Below are 23,559 nucleotides of genomic sequence, written 5' to 3'. Positions count from 1 at the left end.
CACAATCCTTACACATGCGGACACGCCCCCTGAAAGTCTTCCGCACGCTGTTGCCATGGTTTCCCCGTCCGTCTCAGCGTCGCGGGAAATGACGTCCAAGCGTTGGTCCTCTCGCGTGACTTCCCCGGGAACAAACTCTCCCGAGATCCTCTGCGACTTCCTCTTTCCAGCCAGCGCCTGAGACATGGGTACGTTCTGCTGTCCGCTCCGCTATCCGCCGCCATCCTCCCCCGGGAACCGCCGCTCCGCCCGGACCCGACCCCGAGGGTGATAGTGGGGGCCCCGGGCACCAAGAAGAGGGGGGAACTCCGGGAAAAGGGGGGTCCGGGAGGGCTGAGAGATCTCCGACCGCCATCATGGAGGCCAGAGCCGTCCTATACACGGGAGAGGAGGCCGCGCTTCTCCGCCAGGCCCGGACTCTGCTGGGGCTTACCTATCCATGTGCTGCACATTTACCCCCCCCATCCCCCTCCATGGGGCCCCATTAATTGTCATTGCAGCCCCCCATAGTGTGCAACTCCCCTCCATAGGGTCCCCCACTAATGGTCATCACAGGCCCCCCGTGGTGTGCAACCCCCCCTCCATGGGACCCCAATAATGGTCATCACAACCCCTCATAGTGTGCAACCCCCATACCCATTGAGACCCCTAATTACCCCCCCCCATATTCTGTATATACAGAACATATATATGGGGGGGGGGGGTTGGACCATTCTTCCAGGTCAGGCACTGATGTCGGGGGAGGAGGCCTGGCTCACAGTCTCCACTCTAATTCATCCCAAAGGTGTTCTATGGGGTTGAGGTCAGGACTCTGTGCAGGACAGTCAAGTTCCTCCACCCCAAACTGGCTCCTCCATGTCTTTATGGACCTTGCTTTGTGCACTGGTGTGCAGTCATGTTGGACCAGGAAGGGGCCATCCCCAAACTCCTCCCACAAAGTTGGGAGCATGAAATTGTCCAAAATGTCACCTTAAGAGTTCCCTTCACTGAAACTAGGGGGCCAAGCCCAACCCCTGAAAAACACCCCCACACCATAATCCCCCCTCCACCAAACTTTACACTTGGCACAATGCAGTGAGGTAAGTACCGTTCTCCTGGCAATTGCCAAACCCAGACATGTCCATTGGATTGCCAGACAGAGAAGTGTGATTGGTCCCTCCAGAGAACACGTCTGCCCTGCTCTAGAGTCCAGTGGCGGCGTGCTTTACACCACAGCATCCGCCGCTTTGCATTGCCACTAACAGTTGAGCGTGGAATATTTAGTAGCCAGGAAATGTCACGGATGGACTTATTGCCCAGGTGGCCACCTATCACGGGACCACGCTTGGAGTCACTGAGCTCCTGAGAGCGACCCATTCTTTCACCAATGTTTGTAGAAGCAGTCTGCATGCCTAGGGGATGGATTGTATACACCTGTGTCCATGGAGGGGATTGGAACACCTGAATCACATGATATGGAGGGGATTGGAACACCTGAATCACATGATATGGAGGGGATTGGAACACCTGAATCACATGATATGGAGGGGATTGGAACACCTGAATCACATGATATGGAGGGGATTGGAACACCTGAATCACATGATATGGAGGGGATTGGAACACCTGAATCACATGATATGGAGGGGATTGGAACACCTGAATCACATGATATGGAGGGGATTGGAACACCTGAATCACATGATATGGAGGGGATTGGAACACCTGAATCACATGATATGGAGGGGATTGGAACACCTGAATCACATGATATGGAGGGGATTGGAACACCTGAATCACATGATATGGAGGGGATTGGAACACCTGAATCACATGATATGGAGGGGATTGGAACACCTGAATCACATGATATGGAGGGGTAATACAGTGTATGTAATGTATATAGCAGGATTATATATCTCCATCTGCACTATAGATGGCAATCCCTCCATACAGTCTGTATACCTGGTGATGTGTATCTCCCATACAGAGGGATCTTCTATATATAACTGTAGTATGATATATGAATGTATGGCGGTACAATACACAGGAGTACATGGAGATCTATATATATGTATGTATGTATATATGTGTATGTATGTGTGTGTATATATATATTTATATATTGTGGATCCCTGTATAGGGGGATGGGTAGGTAGAGAGATTCTGTATGGGGGGTCCTCTCTATAGTGCGGATGGAGATGTTTTCTATGTGGATGTTGGGAGTATTTTATTATATGAAGGTATATGGAGTATACTGGAACAATTTGTACCATGTATGTTGTCAACCCGTGTATGGATTGGTTGGGGGAGGGGTTGACTTTCAGGTATAGAGGGGGGTTTTGACCCTCGGGTATAGGCGGAGGGGGGGGGGGGTTTGACCCTTGGGTATAGCTAAGGGGGGTTTGACCCTCGGGTATAGGTGGTGGGGCTTGGGGGGGGGGGGGGGAGTAGGGGTTGACCCTCGGGTATAGGTGGAGGGGGGGAGTAGGGGTTGACCCTCGGGTATAGGTGGAGAGGGGGAGTAGGGGTTGACCCTCGGGTATAGGTGGAGGGGGGGAGGATTTGACCCTCGGGTATAGGTGGAGGGGGGGAGGATTTGACCCTCGGGTATAGGTGGGGGGACTGACCCTTGGGTATAAGGGGGTATTGTGGTTGGACCCTTGGGTATTGGGAGGGGGGGCGCGGTTGGACCCTTGGGTATTGGGAGGGGGGCGCGGTTGGACCCTTGGGTATTGGGAGGGGGGCGCGGTTGGATCCTTGGGTATAGGTGGAGGGGGGAGTGCCATGATGAGACTACATGCTGCTTTTCCTGAAGCTGCGGTGTGGAGAATCTCCTTGGAGAACTGAGCGCTCCCCTCCATCCCACCCCCACCCCCCCAAGAAGGGTTCCCCAATTATCTGTCCCCTCACCCCCATCTGTCTGCCCCCCTCACAGGTATCTCAAGGGATAACTGGCACAAGCGCCGCAAGACCGGAGGCAAAAGGAAGCCGTACCACAAGAAGAGGAAGTATGAGCTGGGCCGCCCCGCCGCCAACACCAAGGTACGGAGCTGTGTAGAATGATCGGAGGGGGGGCGGTAACAGGCCATCAATACTTTATATCAGAGAGAACCTGTCTGTCCTGGCTCAGCCGAGGCTCCATCTCCCGGGTACAGCTCCGGTCTCGGTGCCTCCGCTGTGCCGGGACCTTCCATAGGTGGTAATGCAGCTGAGCGGCGCCGTGTCCCTGGCAGCACACATGATGAAGTACGGACCTTAGGCTGGCAGACCGGACCGTCTTGGTCCTGTGACATCTGCCGGCCAGTGATAGGCTTGTCATAGTTACACTGATGTGCTGCAGGCTCCGCCTCTAACTCCGCCTCAACATTCCGGGGAACTTTTGTTTCATATGATTTTTTGTTCCCTTACAGATCGGCCCGCGCCGTATCCACACCGTGAGAGTCCGGGGAGGAAATAAGAAGTACCGCGCTCTGAGGTTGGACGCCGGAAACTTCTCCTGGGGATCCGAGTGTAAGTGAAGCGTCCGCGGCCCGGCATGGAGGCAATGATGGCGCACGCCTATTCCTCTCTTGCTGGCGGGTCTGGGAGGGGTTGGGAATGGGGCAGTCTGAGGCTCTCAATGGGGGAGATTTACTGAAACGGGGGCGCTCAGAATCATCAGCCAATCAGCTCTGACTTCAGTTTGTTCAATGAAGCAATAAACCTGGAAGCTGATTGGTTTCTATTCAGCGCTGCACTAATTTTAGAAACACCCCCCCCCCCCCCCCTCGAATTACAAATGCATGAACAGTGCAGCGCATGTGATGATAACTGTGTCCCCTATGTGAGGAGATTTCGGTCATTCTGACCTGTGGCCCCTCACCGTGCCGGGATTCGTCATAGTTACACTGATTGCGCCTTGCTTCTTCATGCGACTCTAGGGGCTCCGCCCACTCCATGCGACTCTCGGGGCTCCGCCCACTCCATGCTTTACCTTGATGAGGGTTTGGTGCTCTGCAGCCGTGGGATCTCTGATCTGGGAAAGCATTAAAGTTCAACTAAAAACAAAACTTTTTTTTTTTCTTTTTGGATGGAGTAAGGTCGGGTTATACTCCCTGTTAGGTGTCCATTGGGGGGAAGCGTTACTTGACCAACCCCCCCCTTCATGCCATGGAAGCATTGCTCCACCCCCAGCCCATTGAAGTGTCCCTTAGTCTCCTCCAGTGAAGCATTACCCAAACCCTTCACCCCCTGGGAAGTGTTAGTCAGCCCCCAACCAACCCCGTCCACCTCCAGCCCTTGGAAGCGTTCCGCTCCACCCCCAGCCCATGGAAGCGTTCCTTAATTCCCCCCCCCCCAATGAAGCATTACCCATCTCTTTCCCCACCCCCTGGGAAGCGTTGCTCAGCCCCCCCCCCCCCCCCCGTGAGGCATTGCTCCACCCCCAGCCCATGGAAGCGTTCCGCTCCACCCCCAGCCCATGGAAGCGTTCCGCTCCACCCCCAGCCCATGGAAGCGTTCCGCTCCACCCCCAGCCCATGGAAGCGTTCCGCTCCACCCCCAGCCCATGGAAGCGTTCCGCTCCACCCCCAGCCCATGGAAGCGTTCCGCTCCACCCCCAGCCCATGGAAGCGTTCCGCTCCACCCCCAGCCCATGGAAGCGTTCCTTAATTCCCCCCCCCCCCCCCCCATGAAGCATTACCCATCCCCTTCCCCCACCCTCTGGGAAGCGTTGCTCACCCCCCCCCCCCCCCCCCCCCCCCCGTGAGGCATTGCTCCACCCCCAGCCCATTGAAGTGTTCCTTAGTCCCCCACCCCCTGGGAAGCATTAGCCCCCATATGCTATGAAAGCATTGCTCCAGCCCATTGAAGTGTTTTCCCCCCCTTAATGAAGCATCCAACCCCTTCCTCACCCCCTCGGAAGTGTCACTCAGTGCCCCCCCAATAGGGACAGGCAGCAGTAAAAGCTGGACAGGGGTCCTAATCCCTCCATCCAAAACTAAAACATAAAGTTGTTTCGCTGTACATCGAAGGTATAAGGAAATCCTTTACCGAGAGCTACATGGGCTGCCATTGCCAGCCCCTCTCTGGAAATGCCGATGGCCTGGCTGTCCTGGCCGTCCCCTCTGGAAATGCCGATGGCCTGGCTGTCCCCTCTGGAAATGCCGATGGCCTGGCTGTCCCCTCTGGAAATGCCGATGGCCTGGCTGTCCCCTCTGGAAATGCCGATGGCCTGGCTGTCCCCTCTGGAAATGCCGATGGCCTGGCTGTCCCCTCTGGAAATGCCGATGGCCTGGCTGTCCCCTCTGGAAATGCCGATGGCCTGGCTGTCCCCTCTGGAAATGCCGATGGCCTGGCTGTCCCGGCCGTCAGTCCCTGACCTGGAATAAGTGTACATATCTGGTGTTCACTTGCCGCATGCTTATTCTGGGTCAGTTTTGAGCCTTGGGCAGCCAGTTGTGTCCAGAAGGTTGGCGGCAGTGTGAAGGCTTCTCTCGGCAGAGGTCCCCTTTAATCTGGCAGTGTGGGGGCGGAGTCCTGTGTCCTCTCCTCCAATAGACGGGCGTGGTTGGCTTTATTTTTGTGCGATTCTGACACCTATACTCCCCTCCCCCGCACAGGCTGCACCCGGAAGACCAGAATCATTGACGTGGTGTACAACGCATCGAACAACGAGCTGGTCAGAACCAAGACTCTGGTGAAGAACTGCATCGTCCTGATCGACAGCACCCCCTACAGACAGTGGTACGAGGCGCACTACGCCACACCGCTCGGGCGCAAGAAGGGAGCCAAACTGGTGAGTGTGTGCTGGTCGGGGGTGGGGGGGGGCGACTTCATGTTCCGATCTTCCAGTGATGATACCTTATGTCCAGTTCTGCTACTGAGTGCAAGTGGTGAAACCGTCATATCTGAGGAAGATCTGTGTGTGTGCCGGAGTCTAACCGTCTGAGAACAGGGTGTGCACAACAGAACGAGGCTGCTTCTGGTGACTGGACTTGGGCTGTGGCACCCCCCTTCCACCCCCCATATGACATTTTTTTTTACATTTTTTTTTTTTATCTAAGACTGTTTCCTTTAGTATTAAAAAAATATAAAAAACTTTTTGTTTCTGTTATAAAATTTTGGGAGTCGGTTAAACAATACTAATGATGACTGTTAAGCCTGGGAGACGATCAAAATATCAGACAAATGATCGCTTTTTTTTTTTTTTTTTGCACACTAGTCTCATTTTGAAAATTTAACCCCTCGCCTACCGGGCGCTTCTACCCCCTTCCTGCCTGCCGGGCGCTTCTACCCCCTTCCTGCCTGCCGGGCGCTTCTACCCCCTTCCTGCCTGCCGGGCGCTTCTACCCCCTTCCTGCCTACCGGGCGCTTCTACCCCCTTCCTGCCTACCGGGCGCTTCTACCCCCTTCCTGCCCGCCGGGCGCTTCTACCCCCTTCCTGCCCGCCGGGCGCTTCTACCCCCTTCCTGCCCGCCGGGCGCTTCTACCCCCTTCCTGCCCGCCGGGCCGCTTCTACCCCCTTCCTGCCCGCCGGGCCGCTTCTACCCCCTTCCTGCCCGCAGGCCGCTTCTACCCCCTTCCTGCCCGCAGGCCGCTTCTACCCCCTTCCTGCCCGCAGGCCGCTTCTACCCCCTTCCTGCCCGCCGGGCGCTTCTACCCCCTTCCTGCCCGCCGGGCGCTTCTACCCCCTTCCTGCCCGCCGGGCGCTTCTACCCCCTTCCTGCCCGCCGGGCGCTTCTACCCCCTTCCTGCCCGCAGGCCGCTTCTACCCCCTTCCTGCCTACCGGGCCGCTTCTACCCCCTTCCTGCCCGCAGGCCGCTTCTACCCCCTTCCTGCCCGCAGGCCGCTTCTACCCCCTTCCTGCCCGCAGGCCGCTTCTACCCCCTTCCTGCCCGCAGGCCGCTTCTACCCCCTTCCTTACCAGGCCAATTTTTAGCTTTCAGTGCTGTCACACTTTGAATGACAATTGCGCAGTCATGCAACACTGTACCCAAATGACATTTTTATAATTTGTCTCAGCTTTCTAATGGTGGTATTTATTCACCGCTGGGGGTTTTATTTTTTGCTCTATAAACAAAAAAAGCAAAAATGTGGAAAATAGTTTTTGTTTCTATTATAAAATTTTGCAAACAGGTCATTTTTCTCCTTCACTGATGTGCGTCGCCGCCGGGCCCGGATGGGCGTCGCCGCCGGGCCCGGATGGGCGTCGCCGCCGGGCCCGGATGGGCGTCGCCGCCGGGCCCGGATGGGCGTCGCCGCCGGGCCCGGATGGGCGTCGCCGCCGGGCCCGGATGGGCGTCGCCGCCGGGCCCGGATGGGCGTCGCCGCCGGGCCCGGATGGGCGTCGCCGCCGGGCCCGGATGGGCGTCGCCGCCGGGCCCGGATGGGCGCCGATTCCCCCTCTGACAATTGCCAATTCTCGGCAGTTCTTTCCTCGCGCTCTGACAGTGCAGCCGAGAACCGGCGATTGCATTTCCCAGCGATCAGCGTGTCATTGGACATGGCTGATCACATGGATAAAGGCCGCTATGATTGGATTCCTGAGTGCTCCAGGTTTAGCGGGCTCCGGTCCAGGTTCACTTACTGATTGGTTGGAACTGTAGCCTGGACCAATGGCGGGAATCTGATAGAATGCATTTATAGGGTCATCTTTTTCTGTTCAGTGTCATTTTATAACCATTGAGTAGAATTAGGTGAGTGTTCGGTGTCAGTTCTGCCGTGAGCTTGGTGGCCTTCCGACCGCAGGATTGCCTCTGGGCGGGGCGGCTGTACCTCCCTCTAGGAGGCGTGTCCTGTGACTTGCTGTATAATCTGATCTCCCTGCTCTTCCGGCAGGCGTAGAATACATCTTCTGATCTGGTCTGGAGCTCCCTCCTGCTGGCTGCAGCTGGTAGATATGAGATGAAAATCGATTTCTAAAGTATGAAATGTGATATGAAGATGCGTCTGATGCTTCTGTGAGAAGTTTGTTGGGTTCTCGGATCCTGAATGACATCCTCTCATAGTCCCTGGCTGTGTCTGTATTTATGTGGTGGAAAATTCTAGAAGATGTGGCTGGAAGAGCCGCATTCTATTGGATATTCCTTTTATCTGGCTGACCTGGTTGGATTGGTCTCAGACATATCCTATATGGAGAGGAATCTCATCCAGCGATTGGACCCGGTTATAAACTTGTGTCTTGGTAATGGAGTGAGCTGTCCATTGTTGTCTATTGGGAGGAGCTCACCCAGGATTGTGCAGTGTATGGGGGAGGAGCTCACCCAGGATTGTACGGTGTATGGGGGAGGAGCTCACCCAGGATTGTACGGTGTATGGGGGAGGAGCTCACCCAGGATTGTACAGTGTATGGGGGAGGAGCTCGCCCAGGATTGTACAGTGTATGGGGGAGGAGCTCGCCCAGGATTGTGCAGTGTATGGGGGAGGAGCTCGCCCAGGATTGTGCAGTGTATGGGGGAGGGGCTCGCGCAGGATTGTGCAGTGTATGGGGGAGGGGCTCGCGCAGGATTGTGCAGTGTATGGGGGAGGGGCTCGCCCAGGATTGTACAGTGTATGGGGGAGGGGCTCGCGCAGGATTGTGCAGTGTGTCGGGGAGGGGCTCGCGCAGGATTGTGCAGTGTGGGGGAGGGGCGCGCGCAGGATTGTGCAGTGTGTTGGGGGAGGGGCGCGCGCAGGATTGTGCAGTGTGTTGGGGGAGGGGCGCGCGCAGGATTGTGCAGTGTGTTGGGGGAGGGGCGCGCGCAGGATTGTGCAGTGTGTGGGGGAGGGGCGCGCGCAGGATTGTGTGGGGGGAGGGGCGCGCGCAGGATTGTGCAGTGTGTGGGGGAGGGGCGCGCGCAGGATTGTGCAGTGTGTGTGGGGGAGGGGCTCACGCAGGATTGTGCAGTGTGTGTGGGGGAGGGGCTCACACTGGGGTTTTCTATCACTTGGTGATTGATTTGTACAGGATGGTGGCGGTGGAGCTCCGCTGACAATGAATACAGACATGAAACGAGTATATATATATATATATATTTTTTTTTCTTTGGGGGGGGGGGGGGTCTGCTGGTCAGTTTATTGGACGTTCTTTAGGCTCCGTGTCTCTGTTCTAGTCCTTGTATCTGATTTCAACCTGATGGCTTCTCTGCTACATTGCACCATGCGTGCTGCTCCCTGCGCCCCAAGGGCCAGGTCTTGAAGTGGTGCAATAGGAAGTGAAGGAGGTCTACAGATGGCTGCTTGCGCCTCCACAGGTCATGTGGTGGAGATAGGGATCCAGGAGTAATTCAGTTTTTGGCACAGGTGTAAAGCTGTGCTCCTCATAGGCAAGTGTCCTTCAGGCATTCCCCCCACACTGCCTCCATCGGGTGCTCCCATGATCCATGCATGCAGGAAGGAAGGTCCGGGATTGGCTGCACAACGACAATCCACATTGTTGTTGTCGGTGTGCAGCCAATCCCGGACCTTCCTTTGCCAGCTTGCTGCCCTCACCCCGGCTCCAGCCTTCCATGAACTTTGTCTTCGTATTGGTTGTATAAGGGGAACTTTTTCATTATTTTTGTGACTTTTGGATTGGCGGGGATTGTCCATGTCGGTGAATATTGTGCTGTATTCTAACGTTGTCCCCTCCCCCCTCCTCATCTAGACTCCCGAAGAGGAAGAAATCCTCAACAAGAAAAGATCGAAGAAAACCCAGAAAAAATATGACGATCGCAAAAAGACGGCAAAGATCAGCCCTCTGCTGGAGGAACAATTCCAACAGGGCAAACTGCTTGGTGAGTCTCTGCAGCTGCTTGATCAGACCACACGGTGCAATGTGAGCCGGGGTCATTGCCAGAACAAATTCTACAAAGTCAACACACCAGATAAAATCAGGCTTGCAGTGGGAGGGGCCACATGATTGTGGCTGAGCTGGGGGAAGGGGTTTGATGGGACAGAGAGTCAGCGGAGGTACTTGGGTGGAGGGAACTTGGCTGTTGTGGGTGTTTTCTGATTCATGCAGGATCTGGTACTGACACCGAATGTAAAGTGTTGTCACCCTCCTGATACATTGCAGTCCTATTATTTTTTTTTTTCCAGCTACTTATATAGCGCCATCAATTTACGCTGCGCTTTACATATATATATTGTACATTCACATCAGTCCCCGCCCCCGAGGAGCGTGCAATCTACAGTTCCTAACTCACATTCATATATACATAATTTAGACAGGGAACAGTTAACGTCCCAGCATGTGTTTTGGAGTGTGGGAGGAAACCGGAGTACCCGGAGGAAACCCACACAGGCACAGGGAGAACATGCAAACTCCAGACAGGAGGTGCAGTCACGGCACCAACGACCCGAGTACTGCCTGGTGAGAGTGCTAACCATTCAGCCCCTGTGCTGCCCGTATAGCACAGGGGTGGGGGGGTCATAGGACTGTTTGGTTCCTGTGTGTGCAGTCACCTAGTGCTCTGGATGTAAACCCTCCATATACCCAGTGAAGTGACTGGCCTCGGGTGGTACAAGTGCTGAATTTATAAAGCTTATCTTGAGCGTTCACAAAAGGAGCAGAGAGCTAAAATTACACTTTGCAACGCTCAGAGGGGAGGGAAGGGAACCCCCCATACTGGAGCAGAGCTGAGGCTCAGGCCGCCTTCCCTGTCATCATTTCTCTTGGTGTCAGAAGTGACTGGTAGCCGAGGAAGGAGGCAGCAGACAGAAATGACATTCAGTGCTCTGGACTGAGACCAGAACACACTATAGAGGGATGTGCTTTGTTCATTTTTCATGTCTGAGGTTTAAAGCCTCATGCACACTGGGTGTTGCAAAAATGCTCGGAAATGTAAAAAAAACTCGGCATTCTTTGGCTAATACTACTGGTGTTGGTGTTTTTCAGCCTCTGCATCTTTTAGCGAAGCCACTCCTACAAAAGCCCAAACGCTAGATGGTCGCGGTGTTTATCATTAGAATGTTTACAGCTGAAAATCTTTTGTTTTTGTTTTTTTTTTTTTTTTTTTGTTTTTTTTTTTTTTCCATCGCCCCTGACAAAAACTGCTGATAAAAATAGATAAAAATAAATATATATATATATTGCAGCGCTATAATAGTAAAAATGGCATATATAGCATATTGTAATATAAATAAAGTGCAAATGTCAAATCACATTGCGGTGAGATGAAAAGTCCCAATATAAGGTCAAACGTGGGGATCCAATAGATCCTAGTAGATGCGTGGGATGAGATTCTGTGTATCACGCAGTGAATCTGAGGTAAAAATTGCACACTCACCAGAAGTGCGTCATAAAAACGCATGTAAGATTTATCCTGTGGTATTGGATAGCGGTCATCAATTGCCAAGATAGGATCATACACCTTCCAATCGCAACTTGGGTAAATACTTCAAATTTCATATACGTCTCTCAGACGTGTCACCATCCGGGGTCCCCTTTTAGAGCAGATTCTGCAAGTGGGGACTCTCCCCCTCCATAGCTCCCAGATCGGATAAACTGCTGGGGAGTTTCCTGGTGGTAGGCAAAAACGCCTGACGCCCAAACAGCAGCTGCATAAATGCCTGTGTGCATGAGGCCCAATTCGTATTTTGCATGGGGGGGGAGGGGGACTTTCGGATGACTTCCTGGTGATTCATCTGCATTCTTGAAGCTTTGTGTAGCGGCCGACTGCAATCAGCATCTTTGCTGAACGGCTGAGATAAAACAGAATTGCACAATTTGTCAGCATATGAGCACGCTGGGTAGACATGCAGTGGAGAGGAGCAGTCAAGTCGTCGCTTTGCTGTATTGGTCAGGATGCACAGCATGTATATAACCAATATGGCCGCCCCCATCTATATACATAGAGCATTGGGCTGCTGTTGTATCAGGCGGTGGGACTGGAACGGCTGGGATATCGCCATCATGGGAGTCCCGGAGTCTCTAACTGTTCCTTCTTCTTGCAGCATGCATCGCCTCTAGGCCGGGTCAGTGTGGCCGAGCTGACGGATATCTCCTGGAAGGCAAAGAGTTGGAGTTCTACCTGAGGAAAATCAAAGCCAAGAAGGGCAAATAAACACCCCCCCCCCCCACCCCGGCATCTAATAAACAGAACTTTATTAAACACGTCGTCTGTGTACTCTTCTTTTTGAGGTGACTATGGGGGGGGGGGGGGGGTGAGCTCTGTGTGTGATTTGGGGTGATGGCTGCCCTGGGAGGGGCTTTAGTATTTGCTGTCCGCACTGTCAAGTGTCCCCTTAGTCTTCTTGTGACTCTGGGGTCTCATTCCGGTGCCAGAATAATCCCCTTCTTGCAGAAAGGCCGGACTCTGCTGTGGGCCGACCCTTCCGATAGTTGGGGACACCTACAAATGGTTGTCTCTGCCTCTACTTCTCTTGTCTACACCCCGGTGCAGCGTTTCCCAGTTCTGCCCCTTAACCCCTTCCTAGCAGTGGGGGAGGGGGCGACCCTTGAAGAGCATGTAATGATGCAGATTCTGCATGGCTGGAGCACCCATAATGGAATTACTGGAACACCTAAAGCAGAATTCTGGGATACCGAGCTTACACCTGACTACCCTTTAGAAATAAGATGCTCGTACTATTGGGCTGCTGTGGTCACATGATTCAAACCCTCCCCAGCACTGGCTGCATGGCAGAGAGAGCGTTCCAACAATGGCTGGAATTTCGGATGACCCCCAGCTTACTATGGGCTGTCTGTTGCCTCGCTCCTCTCCCCTGGAGCTGATCATGTGCCCAGACCAGGGCAGCCTGAGAAGAGGCAAGTATCTGCATCTTCCTGCTAAAGGCGTGTTGGGTTGGAAGGGGGAGGGGAACAGTTTTACGCTTGACTAGCATTACCCCGGAGTTCTACTTTAATTGAAATGGAGACTCCAGTTGATGTCATTTTCTGAAATGCCAATTACCTGGCTGCTGCACTACTGGATGTTAAGGTACAACTATAGGCAAAACTTCTCATTTCGTCTTGAGCAAGGGAGGGTTATAACTTTATATATATATTCTGGATTTATATAGCGCCAAGTTTGCTCATCACTTAACGATATAACAAGACAATACAGCATCAATACAAGAGGGTTAGGAGGGTCCTGATCCTGGGAGCTTACAATCTAAGGGGGAGGGGCTGGTGGTACAAAAGGTAGTAACTGTGGGGGATGGACTGGTAGGAGGCGTAGAAGATTCCATTATTAGCTGAGGGCAGGATAGGCTTCCCTGAAGAGATCGGTTTTCAGAGATCGCCTAAAAGTGAGCAGAGTAGGCGATAGTCTGATTGATTGGGGTAGAGAGTTCCAGAAGATGGGTGAAGCTCTGGGGACAAGCATGGGCGGAGGAGACAAGGGAGCTATAGAGCAGGAGGTCGTGCGAGAAGCGGAGAGGATGGTTTGGGTGATATTTGGAGAGAAGATTGGTGATGTACCGTATTTTCTGGTGTATAAGACGACTTTTTGACCCTTGAAAATCTTCTCAAAAGTCGGGGGTTGTCTTATATGCCAGTACACGTCAGGGGGCACTTTTTAGGGGGGCTGCGCGGTGCTGCTGCCCCCCCCCCTCTTCCGACGGAAGGGACACCAAGTACAGGGGTGGGCAGAGGGCTGCAGTCTCTTACCTGGCTCCCACAACGCTCCATTCAGGAAACGCTGCTCCTTCAGTCACTCCGGTCACTCCTGCTGCTCGGCTCCGCCTCCTCACCGGTGATTGGCTGCCAGAACTGTAGCTTAGGAAAGGCACACAGGTGGGCAATCACGGGCGAGGAGGCGGAGCCGAGCGGACCCGCGAAAATCGAGTGAGGGTAAGTGTGCAGGGCAGAGGTGCTGCTGCAACCACATATGCTGGCTGCAGCAGTACCATACTAGAACAGGAGTCCGCAAGTGTCAGTGGGAGGAATAGTGCCCCATCATTGGTGTCAGTGGGAGGAATAGTGCCCCATCATTGGTGTCAGAGCGAGGAATCGTGCCCCATCATTGGTGTCAGAGCGAGGAATCGTGCCCCCCTCATTGGTGTCAGTGGGGGGAGGAATAGTGCCCCCTCATTGGTGTCAGTGGGGGGAGGAATAGTGCCCCCTCATTGGTGTCAGTGGGGGGAGGAATAGTGCCCCCTCATTGGTGTCAGTGGGGGGAGGAATAGTGCCCCCTCATTGGTGTCAGTGGGGGGAGGAATAGTGCCCCATCATTGGTGTCACTGATACTAATGATGGGGCACTATTCCTCCCACTAATACCAATGATGGGGCGCTATTCCTCCCACTGACACCAATGATGGGGCACTATTCCTCCCACTGACACCAATGATGGGACACTATTCCTCACACACTGACACTAATGTTGGGGCACCATCATTGGTGTCAGTGGGAGGAATAGTGCCCCATCATTGGTGTCAGTGGGAGGAATAGTGCCCCATCATTGGTGTCAGAGTGAGGAATAGTGCTCCATCATTGGAATACCATATTGAAATCAAATCTGATGTTTTTTAGTTTTTGATGTGCGTTGGAAGAGGGGTAGTCTTATACGGCGAGTATAGCCCAAACCCTATATTTTAACAGGAAAAGTAGGGGGTTGTCTTATACGCCGGCGAATACGGTAATTGGGGGTGGAGTTATAAATGGCTTTATAGGTTATTTTGAATTTTATCAGTTGGGCAGTGGGAAGCCAGTGGAGGGATTGGCAGAGGGGTGGAGGACACTGAGTGGAGGTCAGTGGATGGATTGGCAGAGAGGGGTGGAGGACACTGAGTGGAGGTCAGTGGATGGATTGGCAGAGAGGGATGGAGGACACTGAGTGGAGGCCAGTGGAGGGATTGGCAGATAGTAAGGTGGATGAGTCTGGCAGCAGCATTCATGATAGACTGAAGAGGGGATAGCCTGCGATTCAGTAGGCCAGTGAGGAGGGAGTTACAATAGTTAAGGTGAGATATAATAAGGGAGTGAACGAGTTGCTTAGTAGTTTCCGTGGTTAGGAACGGTCGTATCTTGGAGATGTTGTGGAGGTGAAGTTTACAAGATTTGGTCAGCGATTAGATTTGGAGGTGAAAGGACAGATGGAGTCTAGGATTACACCTAGTACCCTGGCATGAGGGGAGGGACTGATGGTTGTGTTATTGATCTTGATGGAGAAGTTGGGGGAGGGGGCACGGGCTGAGGGGAATACTAAGCTCAGTTTTGGAAAGATTGAGGAAGTGGAGTGACATCCATGCTGATATGTCACTTGGTAGGTTAGTAATGCGAGAGGAGACTGAAGGGGTGGAGTGAGGAGGAGACTGAAGGGGTGGAGTGAGGAGGAGACTGAAGGGGTGAGGGGTAGAAAGATAATTTGTGTGTCATCAGCATAGAGATGGTACTTAAAGTCATGGGAGTTTATCAAGTGACCAAGGGAGGAGGTGTAGATGGAGAAGAGAAGGGGTCCAAGGACAGAACCTAGAAAGACCCCTACAGAAAGAGGGAGAGGAGGAGCCAGAGTTACAGGTAGTGCTGTGATAGGAGAACCAGGAGAGAGCAGAGTATCTGAGGCCAAGAGAGTGGAGTTTTTTGAGGAGGGGATGGTCAACAGTATCAAAAGCCGCAGAGAGGTCAAGTAGCAAGAGAACGTAGTGGCCATTGGTCGGGATGAGTACGGAGTAGTGGCCATTGGTCGGGATGAGGACGGCGTAGTGGCCATTTGTCGGGATGAGTACGGAGTAGTGGCCATTGGTCGGGATGAGTACGGAGTAGTGGCCATTGGTCGGGATGAGGACGGCGTAGTGGCCATTTGTCGGGATGAGTACGGAGTAGTGGCCATTGGTTGGGATGAGTACGGAGTAGTGGCCATTGGTGGGGATGAGTACGGAGTAGTGGCCATTGGTCGGGATGAGTACGGAGTAGTGGCCATTGGTCGGGATGAGTACGGAGTAGTGGCCATTGGTCGGGATGAGTACGGCGTAGTGGCCATTGGTTTTAGCAGTTAGATCATTGGTGAGTTTTAGTAGGGCAGTTTCAGTGGAGTGTAGTGAGCGAAAGCCAGACTGTAAAGGGTCAAGAAGGTTGTCTGAGGGAGGAGCTTAGGCGATTGTAGACTAAGTGTTCTAGGAGTTTAGAGGTGAATGGGAGATGGGTCTTAAGTTGTTCAGGTTGGTTGTGGTTAGAGGAGCAAGGGAGTCTAATGTGGATGAAACTGAACTGTTGCAGACAGCAGTGGCCAGGACCGGGAAGAGATTCTGTCATCGAGGCGGTTAGTTGCAGAGCAGATAAAAGAAGGGTTTAAGTTGTGAAGGTTTCTGCGGGTAATTGGTGTGTGGAGGGATAGGTGTTTGAAGATGAGACTGTGAAGGTGATGAGGTTGTGATCAGAGAGCGGAAAGGGGGTGTTTGTGAGTTTGGAGGGAGTGCAAAGATGGGCGAATCAAGTCTAAAGTGTTCCTCAGAGTGGAGGACTATGTCCATTGTATTGTGTTCCCACATGACTGCACACCAGGGGGGGGGGCAAAGTATTCGGATCTTTTCATTCACAAAATCCTCCCTCCATTCATGAACAGTTCACCATCAGATAATGAGGCCCAAATATACAATTAAGTCATATCTAGGATATAATAGTTTAGGCAACATCATGTCCGTCACAGTGACACCAAGTGATATTCTCCAAACATCATCCACACACACTACTTCATGGCTTTATTTGTTATTTTCCATTAAAGAGTGTTTTTTTCTGTGTTTTTGCCTCTTTGTAACATTCTCTGTGAGCTCCGGGACCTCTCCTCCCCCCCTTCACTTCCCTTTGGAATGAGCAGTGCACCTTGGTTCCAGATGTGGACTGCTCAGTGCACACTGCAAATTCTATAGTCCCAAATCCATAGCGCCTAGTCCACAGACTATAGTCCCAAATCCATAGTTCACAGGGCTGAGTCCATAGATCATAGTCCCAATGTCATAGTCCTTAATCCCAAATCCATAGTTCACAGGGCTGAGTCCATAGATCATAGTCCCAATGTCATAGTGCCTAGTCTCTAATCCAGAATTCATAGGGCCAAGTCTATAGACTATAGTCCCAATGTCATAGTCCCTAAATCCCAAATTCATACTGCCTAGTGCATAAACCATAGTCCCAATATCATAGTCCCTAGTTCCAAAGTTCATAGACCATAGTCCCTAAATCCCAAATCCATAGTGCCTAGTCAATAGATCATAATCCCGATGCCCTAGTCCCAAATCCATAGTGCCTCGTCCATAGTTCCAATGTCACAGTCCCATATCCATAGTGCCTAGTCCACTCACCATAGTCCCTAAATCCCAAATCCATAGTGCCTAGTCCATAGATCATAATCCCGATGCCCTAGTCCCAAATCCATAGTGCCTCGTCCATAGTCCCAATGTCACAGTCCCATATCCATAGTGCCTAGTCCACACACCATAGTCCCTAAATCTCAAATCCATAGTGCCTAGTCCACAGACCATAGCCTCAATGTTATAATCCCTAGTCCCAAATCAATAGTGCCTTGTCCATAGTCCCCAATGTCATAATCAATATCAATCTCTCTCGCTGAGATGTAGTACTACACTCGGGAAAAGTCTGACATTTAGTGGCTGCAATGAAGTGCTACACTGAGGAAAGTGTGACATCTAGTGGCTGTGAGGAGTACTGCATTCAGGAAAATTCTCACATCCAGCACATCAGGGAGAGTGTTCTGATCCAATTGCAAAGGACCATGGTCACACCAATTTGCATGTCTTTTATTTTTAGCTACTACCAATTAGGATACTTCTTGACTATCTCTCTCCCTCCTAGGATACTTTATGACCACACTGTGTCAACTTAGGGAGAGCAATGTATCGAATTAGCATATTTGGTCACTCCCTCTCTCCCCTTTCCTTTTTTTGTTGCACAATATCGCAAAGGACCATGGTTAAACTAATTTTAAAACTTTTCCGTTTGGCTCAGCCCTCAAACAGTGTGGAATTACTCAAATGTATGCAAATTTGCAATCGGGAAAAGTGGTTATGAGGAGTACTACACTCAGGAAAAGTCTGCCATCTGTTGGCTGAGATGTGGTACTACACTCAGAAAAAGTGACATCTAGTGGCTGTGAGGAGTACTACACTTAAGAAAAGTCTGCCATCTGTTGGCTGAGATGTGGTACTACACTCAGAAAAAGTGTGACATCTAGTGGCTGTAAAGAGTACTACACTCAGGATAAGTCTGCCATCTATTGGCTGAGATGAAGTACTACACGCAGGAAAAGTCTGCCATCTGTTGTCTGAGATGTAGTACAACACTCAGGAAAAGTCTGCCATCTGTTGGCTGTGAGAAGTACTACACTCAGGAAAAGTCTGCCATCTCTTGGCTGAGATGAAGTACTACACTCAGAAAAAGTGTGACATCTAGTGACTGTGAGGAGTACTACACTCAGAAAAAGTGTGACATCTAGTGGCTGTGAGGAGTACTACACTCAGGAAAAGTCTGCCATCTATTGGCTGTGAGAAGTACTACACTCAAGAAAAGTCTGCCATCTATTGGCTGAGATGAAGTACTACACGCAGGAAAAGTCTGCCATCTGTTGGCTGTGAGGAGTACTACACTCAGGAAAAGTCTGCCATCTATTGGCTGAGATGAAGTACTACACTCAGGAAAAGTCTGCCATCTGTTGGCTGAGATGTAGTACTTTACTCAGGAAAAGTCTGCCATCTGTTGGCTGAGATGTAGTACTACACTCAGGAAAAGTCTGCCATCTGTTGGCTGTGAGGAGTACTACACTCAGAAAAAGTCTGCCATCTGTTCGCTGAGATGTGGTACTACACTCAGGAAAAGTCTGCCATTCATTGGCTGTGAGGAGTACTACACTCAGAAAAAGTGTGACATCTAGTGGCTGTGAGGAGTACTACACTTAAGAAAAGTCTGCCATCTATTGGCTGAGATTAAGTATTACACTCAGGAAAAGTCTGCCATCTCTTGGCTGAGATGTGGTACTACACTCAGAAAATGTGTGACATCTAGTGGCTGTGAAGAGTACTACACTCAGGAAAAGTCTGCCATCTGTTGGCTGTTAGGGGTACTACACTCAGGAAAAGTCTGCCATCTGTTGGCTGTGAGGAGTACTACACTCAGGAAATGTCTGCCATCTGTTGGCTGTGAGGAGCACTACACTCAGGAAAAGTCTGCCATCTATTGGCTGAGATGTAGTACTACACTCAGGAAAAGTCTGCCATCTGTTGGCTGAGGAGATGTAGTACTACACTCAGAAAAAGTGTGACATCAAGTAGCTGTGAGGAGTACTAAACTCAGGAAAAGTCTGTCATCTGTTGGCTGTGAGGAGTACTACACTGTGGAAAAGTTGCCATCTGTTGGCTGTGAGTACTACACTCAGGAAAAGTCTGCCATCTGTTGGCTGAGATGAAGTACTACACTAAGGAAAAGTCTAACATCTAGTGCAGCAATGGGCAAACTACGGCCCGCGGGCCGTATACGGCCCGGCGGACCTTTTAATCCGGCCCGCGGAGCTAGGCTCCCGCAAGGCCAGTGGTCGGCAAGCCGCGGCTCTTTACAAATTTAGATGCGGCTCTCCTGTGTGCCGGGCGCCCGCTCCCCTCCCTCCTCTCCTCTCGGATGGCCGCCCCCCCTCTCGGATGGCCGCCCCCCTCCCTCCTCTCGGACGTCAGGACTCTGCAGCTGTCAGGATGTAGGCGGGGCAGCCAGGATGTAGGCGGGGCAGCGTGACGAACTCCTCTCACAGTCCTCCCTGAAGACCAGAACGGCGCGGGAATACGAGAGGAACGCGCGGACCAAAGGTAAGTGAATTGACACAGGGGGGGGACTTACTATATGGGGGACTTACTATATGGGGGATGAATTACTATAGGGGGGACTTACTATATGGGGAATGAATTACTATATGGGGGACTTACTATATGGGGAATTAATTACTATATGGAGGACTTACTATATGGGGAATGAATTACTATATGGGGGACTTACTATATGGGGGATGAATTACTATATGGAGGACTTACTATATGGGGGATGAATTACTATATGGGGGACTTACTATATGGGGAATTAATTACTATATGGGGGACTTACTATATGGGGAATGAATTACTATATGGGGGACTTACTATATGGGGAATGAATTACTATATGGAGGACTTACTATATGGGGAATGAATTACTATATGGAGGACTTACTATATGGGGAATGAATTACTATATGGAGGACTTACTATATGGGGGATGAATTACTATGTGGGGGATGAATTACTATGTGGGGGATGAATTACTATGTGGGGGATGAATTACTATGGGGGACGAATTACTATATGGGGGACGAATTACTATATGGGGGATGAATTACTATATGGGGGATTAATTACTATGCTTACTATGGGGGAATATTACTATACTTACTATGGATGACACATACACATCATTCATCTACTCTTGGTCCGGCCCCCGGGTCCAATATATGAACCCATTGCGGCCCTCAAGTCAAAAAGTTTGCCCACCCCTGATCTAGTGGCTGCGAGGAGTACTACACTCAGGAAAAGTCTCCCATCTGTTGGCTGAGATGTAGTACTACATTAAGGAAAAGTCTGCCATCTGTTGGCTGTGAGGAGTACTACACTCAGGAAAAGTCTGCGATCTGTTGGCTGTGATGAAGTACTACACTCAGGAAAAGTCTGCCATCTGTTGGCTGAGATGAAGTACTACACTCAGGAAAAGTCTGCCATCTGTTGGCTGTGAGAAGTACCACACTCAGGAAAAGTCTGCCATCTGTTGGCTGTGAGGAGTACTACACTCAGGAAAAGTCTAACATCTAGTGGCTACGAGGAGTACTACACTCAGGAAAAGTCAGCCATCTGTTTGCTGAGATGTAGTATTACACTCAGGAAAAGTCTGCCATCTGTTGGCTGTGAGGAGTACTACACTAAGGAAAAGTCTGACATCTGTTGGCTGAGATGTAGTACTACAGTCAGGAAAAGTCTGCCATCTGTTGGCTGAGATGTAGTACTACACTCAGAAAAAGTGTGACATCAAGTGGCTGTGAGGAGTACTACACTCAGGAAAAGTCTGCCATCTGGTGGCTGTGAGTACTACACTCAGGAAAAGTCTGCCATCTGTTGGCTGTGAGGAGTACTACACTCAGGAAAAGTCTGCCATCTGTTGGCTGAGATGTAGTACTACACTCGGGAAAAGTCTGACATTTAGTGGCTGCAATGAAGTGCTACACTGAGGAAAGTGTGACATCTAGTGGCTGTGAGGAGTACTGCATTCAGGAAAATTCTCACATCCAGCACATCAGGGAGAGTGTTCTGATCCAATTGCAAAGGACCATGGTCACACCAATTTGCATGTCTTTTATTTTTAGCTACTACCAATTAGGATACTTCTTGACTATCTCTCTCCCTCCTAGGATACTTTATGACCACACTGTGTCAACTTAGGGAGAGCAATGTATCGAATTAGCATATTTGGTCACTCCCTCTCTCCCCTTTCCTTTTTTTGTTGCACAATATCGCAAAGGACCATGGTTAAACTAATTTTAAAACTTTTCCGTTTGGCTCAGCCCTCAAACAGTGTGGAATTACTCAAATGTATGCAAATTTGCAATCGGGAAAAGTGGTTATGAGGAGTACTACACTCAGGAAAAGTCTGCCATCTGTTGGCTGAGATGTGGTACTACACTCAGAAAAAGTGACATCTAGTGGCTGTGAGGAGTACTACACTTAAGAAAAGTCTGCCATCTGTTGGCTGAGATGTGGTACTACACTCAGAAAAAGTGTGACATCTAGTGGCTGTAAAGAGTACTACACTCAGGATAAGTCTGCCATCTATTGGCTGAGATGAAGTACTACACGCAGGAAAAGTCTGCCATCTGTTGTCTGAGATGTAGTACAACACTCAGGAAAAGTCTGCCATCTGTTGGCTGTGAGAAGTACTACACTCAGGAAAAGTCTGCCATCTCTTGGCTGAGATGAAGTACTACACTCAGAAAAAGTGTGACATCTAGTGACTGTGAGGAGTACTACACTCAGAAAAAGTGTGACATCTAGTGGCTGTGAGGAGTACTACACTCAGGAAAAGTCTGCCATCTATTGGCTGTGAGAAGTACTACACTCAAGAAAAGTCTGCCATCTATTGGCTGAGATGAAGTACTACACGCAGGAAAAGTCTGCCATCTGTTGGCTGTGAGGAGTACTACACTCAGGAAAAGTCTGCCATCTATTGGCTGAGATGAAGTACTACACTCAGGAAAAGTCTGCCATCTGTTGGCTGAGATGTAGTACTTTACTCAGGAAAAGTCTGCCATCTGTTGGCTGAGATGTAGTACTACACTCAGGAAAAGTCTGCCATCTGTTGGCTGTGAGGAGTACTACACTCAGAAAAAGTCTGCCATCTGTTCGCTGAGATGTGGTACTACACTCAGGAAAAGTCTGCCATTCATTGGCTGTGAGGAGTACTACACTCAGAAAAAGTGTGACATCTAGTGGCTGTGAGGAGTACTACACTTAAGAAAAGTCTGCCATCTATTGGCTGAGATTAAGTATTACACTCAGGAAAAGTCTGCCATCTCTTGGCTGAGATGTGGTACTACACTCAGAAAATGTGTGACATCTAGTGGCTGTGAAGAGTACTACACTCAGGAAAAGTCTGCCATCTGTTGGCTGTTAGGGGTACTACACTCAGGAAAAGTCTGCCATCTGTTGGCTGTGAGGAGTACTACACTCAGGAAATGTCTGCCATCTGTTGGCTGTGAGGAGCACTACACTCAGGAAAAGTCTGCCATCTATTGGCTGAGATGTAGTACTACACTCAGGAAAAGTCTGCCATCTGTTGGCTGAGGAGATGTAGTACTACACTCAGAAAAAGTGTGACATCAAGTAGCTGTGAGGAGTACTAAACTCAGGAAAAGTCTGTCATCTGTTGGCTGTGAGGAGTACTACACTGTGGAAAAGTTGCCATCTGTTGGCTGTGAGTACTACACTCAGGAAAAGTCTGCCATCTGTTGGCTGAGATGAAGTACTACACTAAGGAAAAGTCTAACATCTAGTGCAGCAATGGGCAAACTACGGCCCGCGGGCCGTATACGGCCCGGCGGACCTTTTAATCCGGCCCGCGGAGCTAGGCTCCCGCAAGGCCAGTGGTCGGCAAGCCGCGGCTCTTTACAAATTTAGATGCGGCTCTCCTGTGTGCCGGGCGCCCGCTCCCCTCCCTCCTCTCCTCTCGGATGGCCGCCCCCCCTCTCGGATGGCCGCCCCCCTCCCTCCTCTCGGACGTCAGGACTCTGCAGCTGTCAGGATGTAGGCGGGGCAGCCAGGATGTAGGCGGGGCAGCGTGACGAACTCCTCTCACAGTCCTCCCTGAAGACCAGAACGGCGCGGGAATACGAGAGGAACGCGCGGACCAAAGGTAAGTGAATTGACACAGGGGGGGGACTTACTATATGGGGGACTTACTATATGGGGGATGAATTACTATAGGGGGGACTTACTATATGGGGAATGAATTACTATATGGGGGACTTACTATATGGGGAATTAATTACTATATGGAGGACTTACTATATGGGGAATGAATTACTATATGGGGGACTTACTATATGGGGGATGAATTACTATATGGAGGACTTACTATATGGGGGATGAATTACTATATGGGGGACTTACTATATGGGG

At 51.0% G+C, this 23,559-nt stretch overlaps 1 protein-coding gene and 4 non-coding genes across 5 annotated transcripts; all 5 read left to right on the top strand.

Moving 5' to 3' along the window:
* Positions 1–75: 75 nt before the first annotated feature.
* Positions 76–12,036, top strand: RPS8 (ribosomal protein S8). The gene is made up of 6 exons (XM_089660287.1): positions 76–188; positions 2,918–3,024; positions 3,393–3,492; positions 5,583–5,758; positions 9,588–9,717; positions 11,879–12,036. Exons 1-6 carry the CDS (start codon positions 185–187, stop codon positions 11,986–11,988), a joined length of 627 nt encoding a protein of 208 aa, XP_089516413.1. The 5' UTR covers positions 76–184; the 3' UTR covers positions 11,989–12,036.
* On the top strand, positions 2,759–2,836 carry LOC149438083 (small nucleolar RNA SNORD55/SNORD39). The gene has a single exon (XR_016307962.1). It is a non-coding gene; the product is annotated as a small nucleolar RNA SNORD55/SNORD39 (small nucleolar RNA).
* On the top strand, positions 3,214–3,318 carry LOC149438082 (small nucleolar RNA SNORD46). Its single transcript, XR_016307964.1, has one exon. It is a non-coding gene; the product is annotated as a small nucleolar RNA SNORD46 (small nucleolar RNA).
* LOC149438081 (small nucleolar RNA SNORD38) lies at positions 5,808–5,879 on the top strand. The gene has a single exon (XR_016307963.1). It is a non-coding gene; the product is annotated as a small nucleolar RNA SNORD38 (small nucleolar RNA).
* Positions 12,037–12,149: 113 nt separating the features above from the next.
* LOC149438079 (small nucleolar RNA SNORA35) lies at positions 12,150–12,278 on the top strand. Its single transcript, XR_016307965.1, has one exon. It is a non-coding gene; the product is annotated as a small nucleolar RNA SNORA35 (small nucleolar RNA).
* The last annotated feature ends 11,281 nt before the right edge of the window (positions 12,279–23,559 follow it).

Source organism: Staurois parvus, unplaced genomic scaffold (assembly GCF_062004578.1).
Source record: "Staurois parvus isolate SC_StPar_1 unplaced genomic scaffold, SC_StPar_1.0 ptg001221l, whole genome shotgun sequence".
In the NCBI taxonomy this organism is placed as follows: domain Eukaryota; kingdom Metazoa; phylum Chordata; class Amphibia; order Anura; family Ranidae; genus Staurois; species Staurois parvus.
This window is presented reverse-complemented; position numbering and strand designations above follow the sequence as displayed.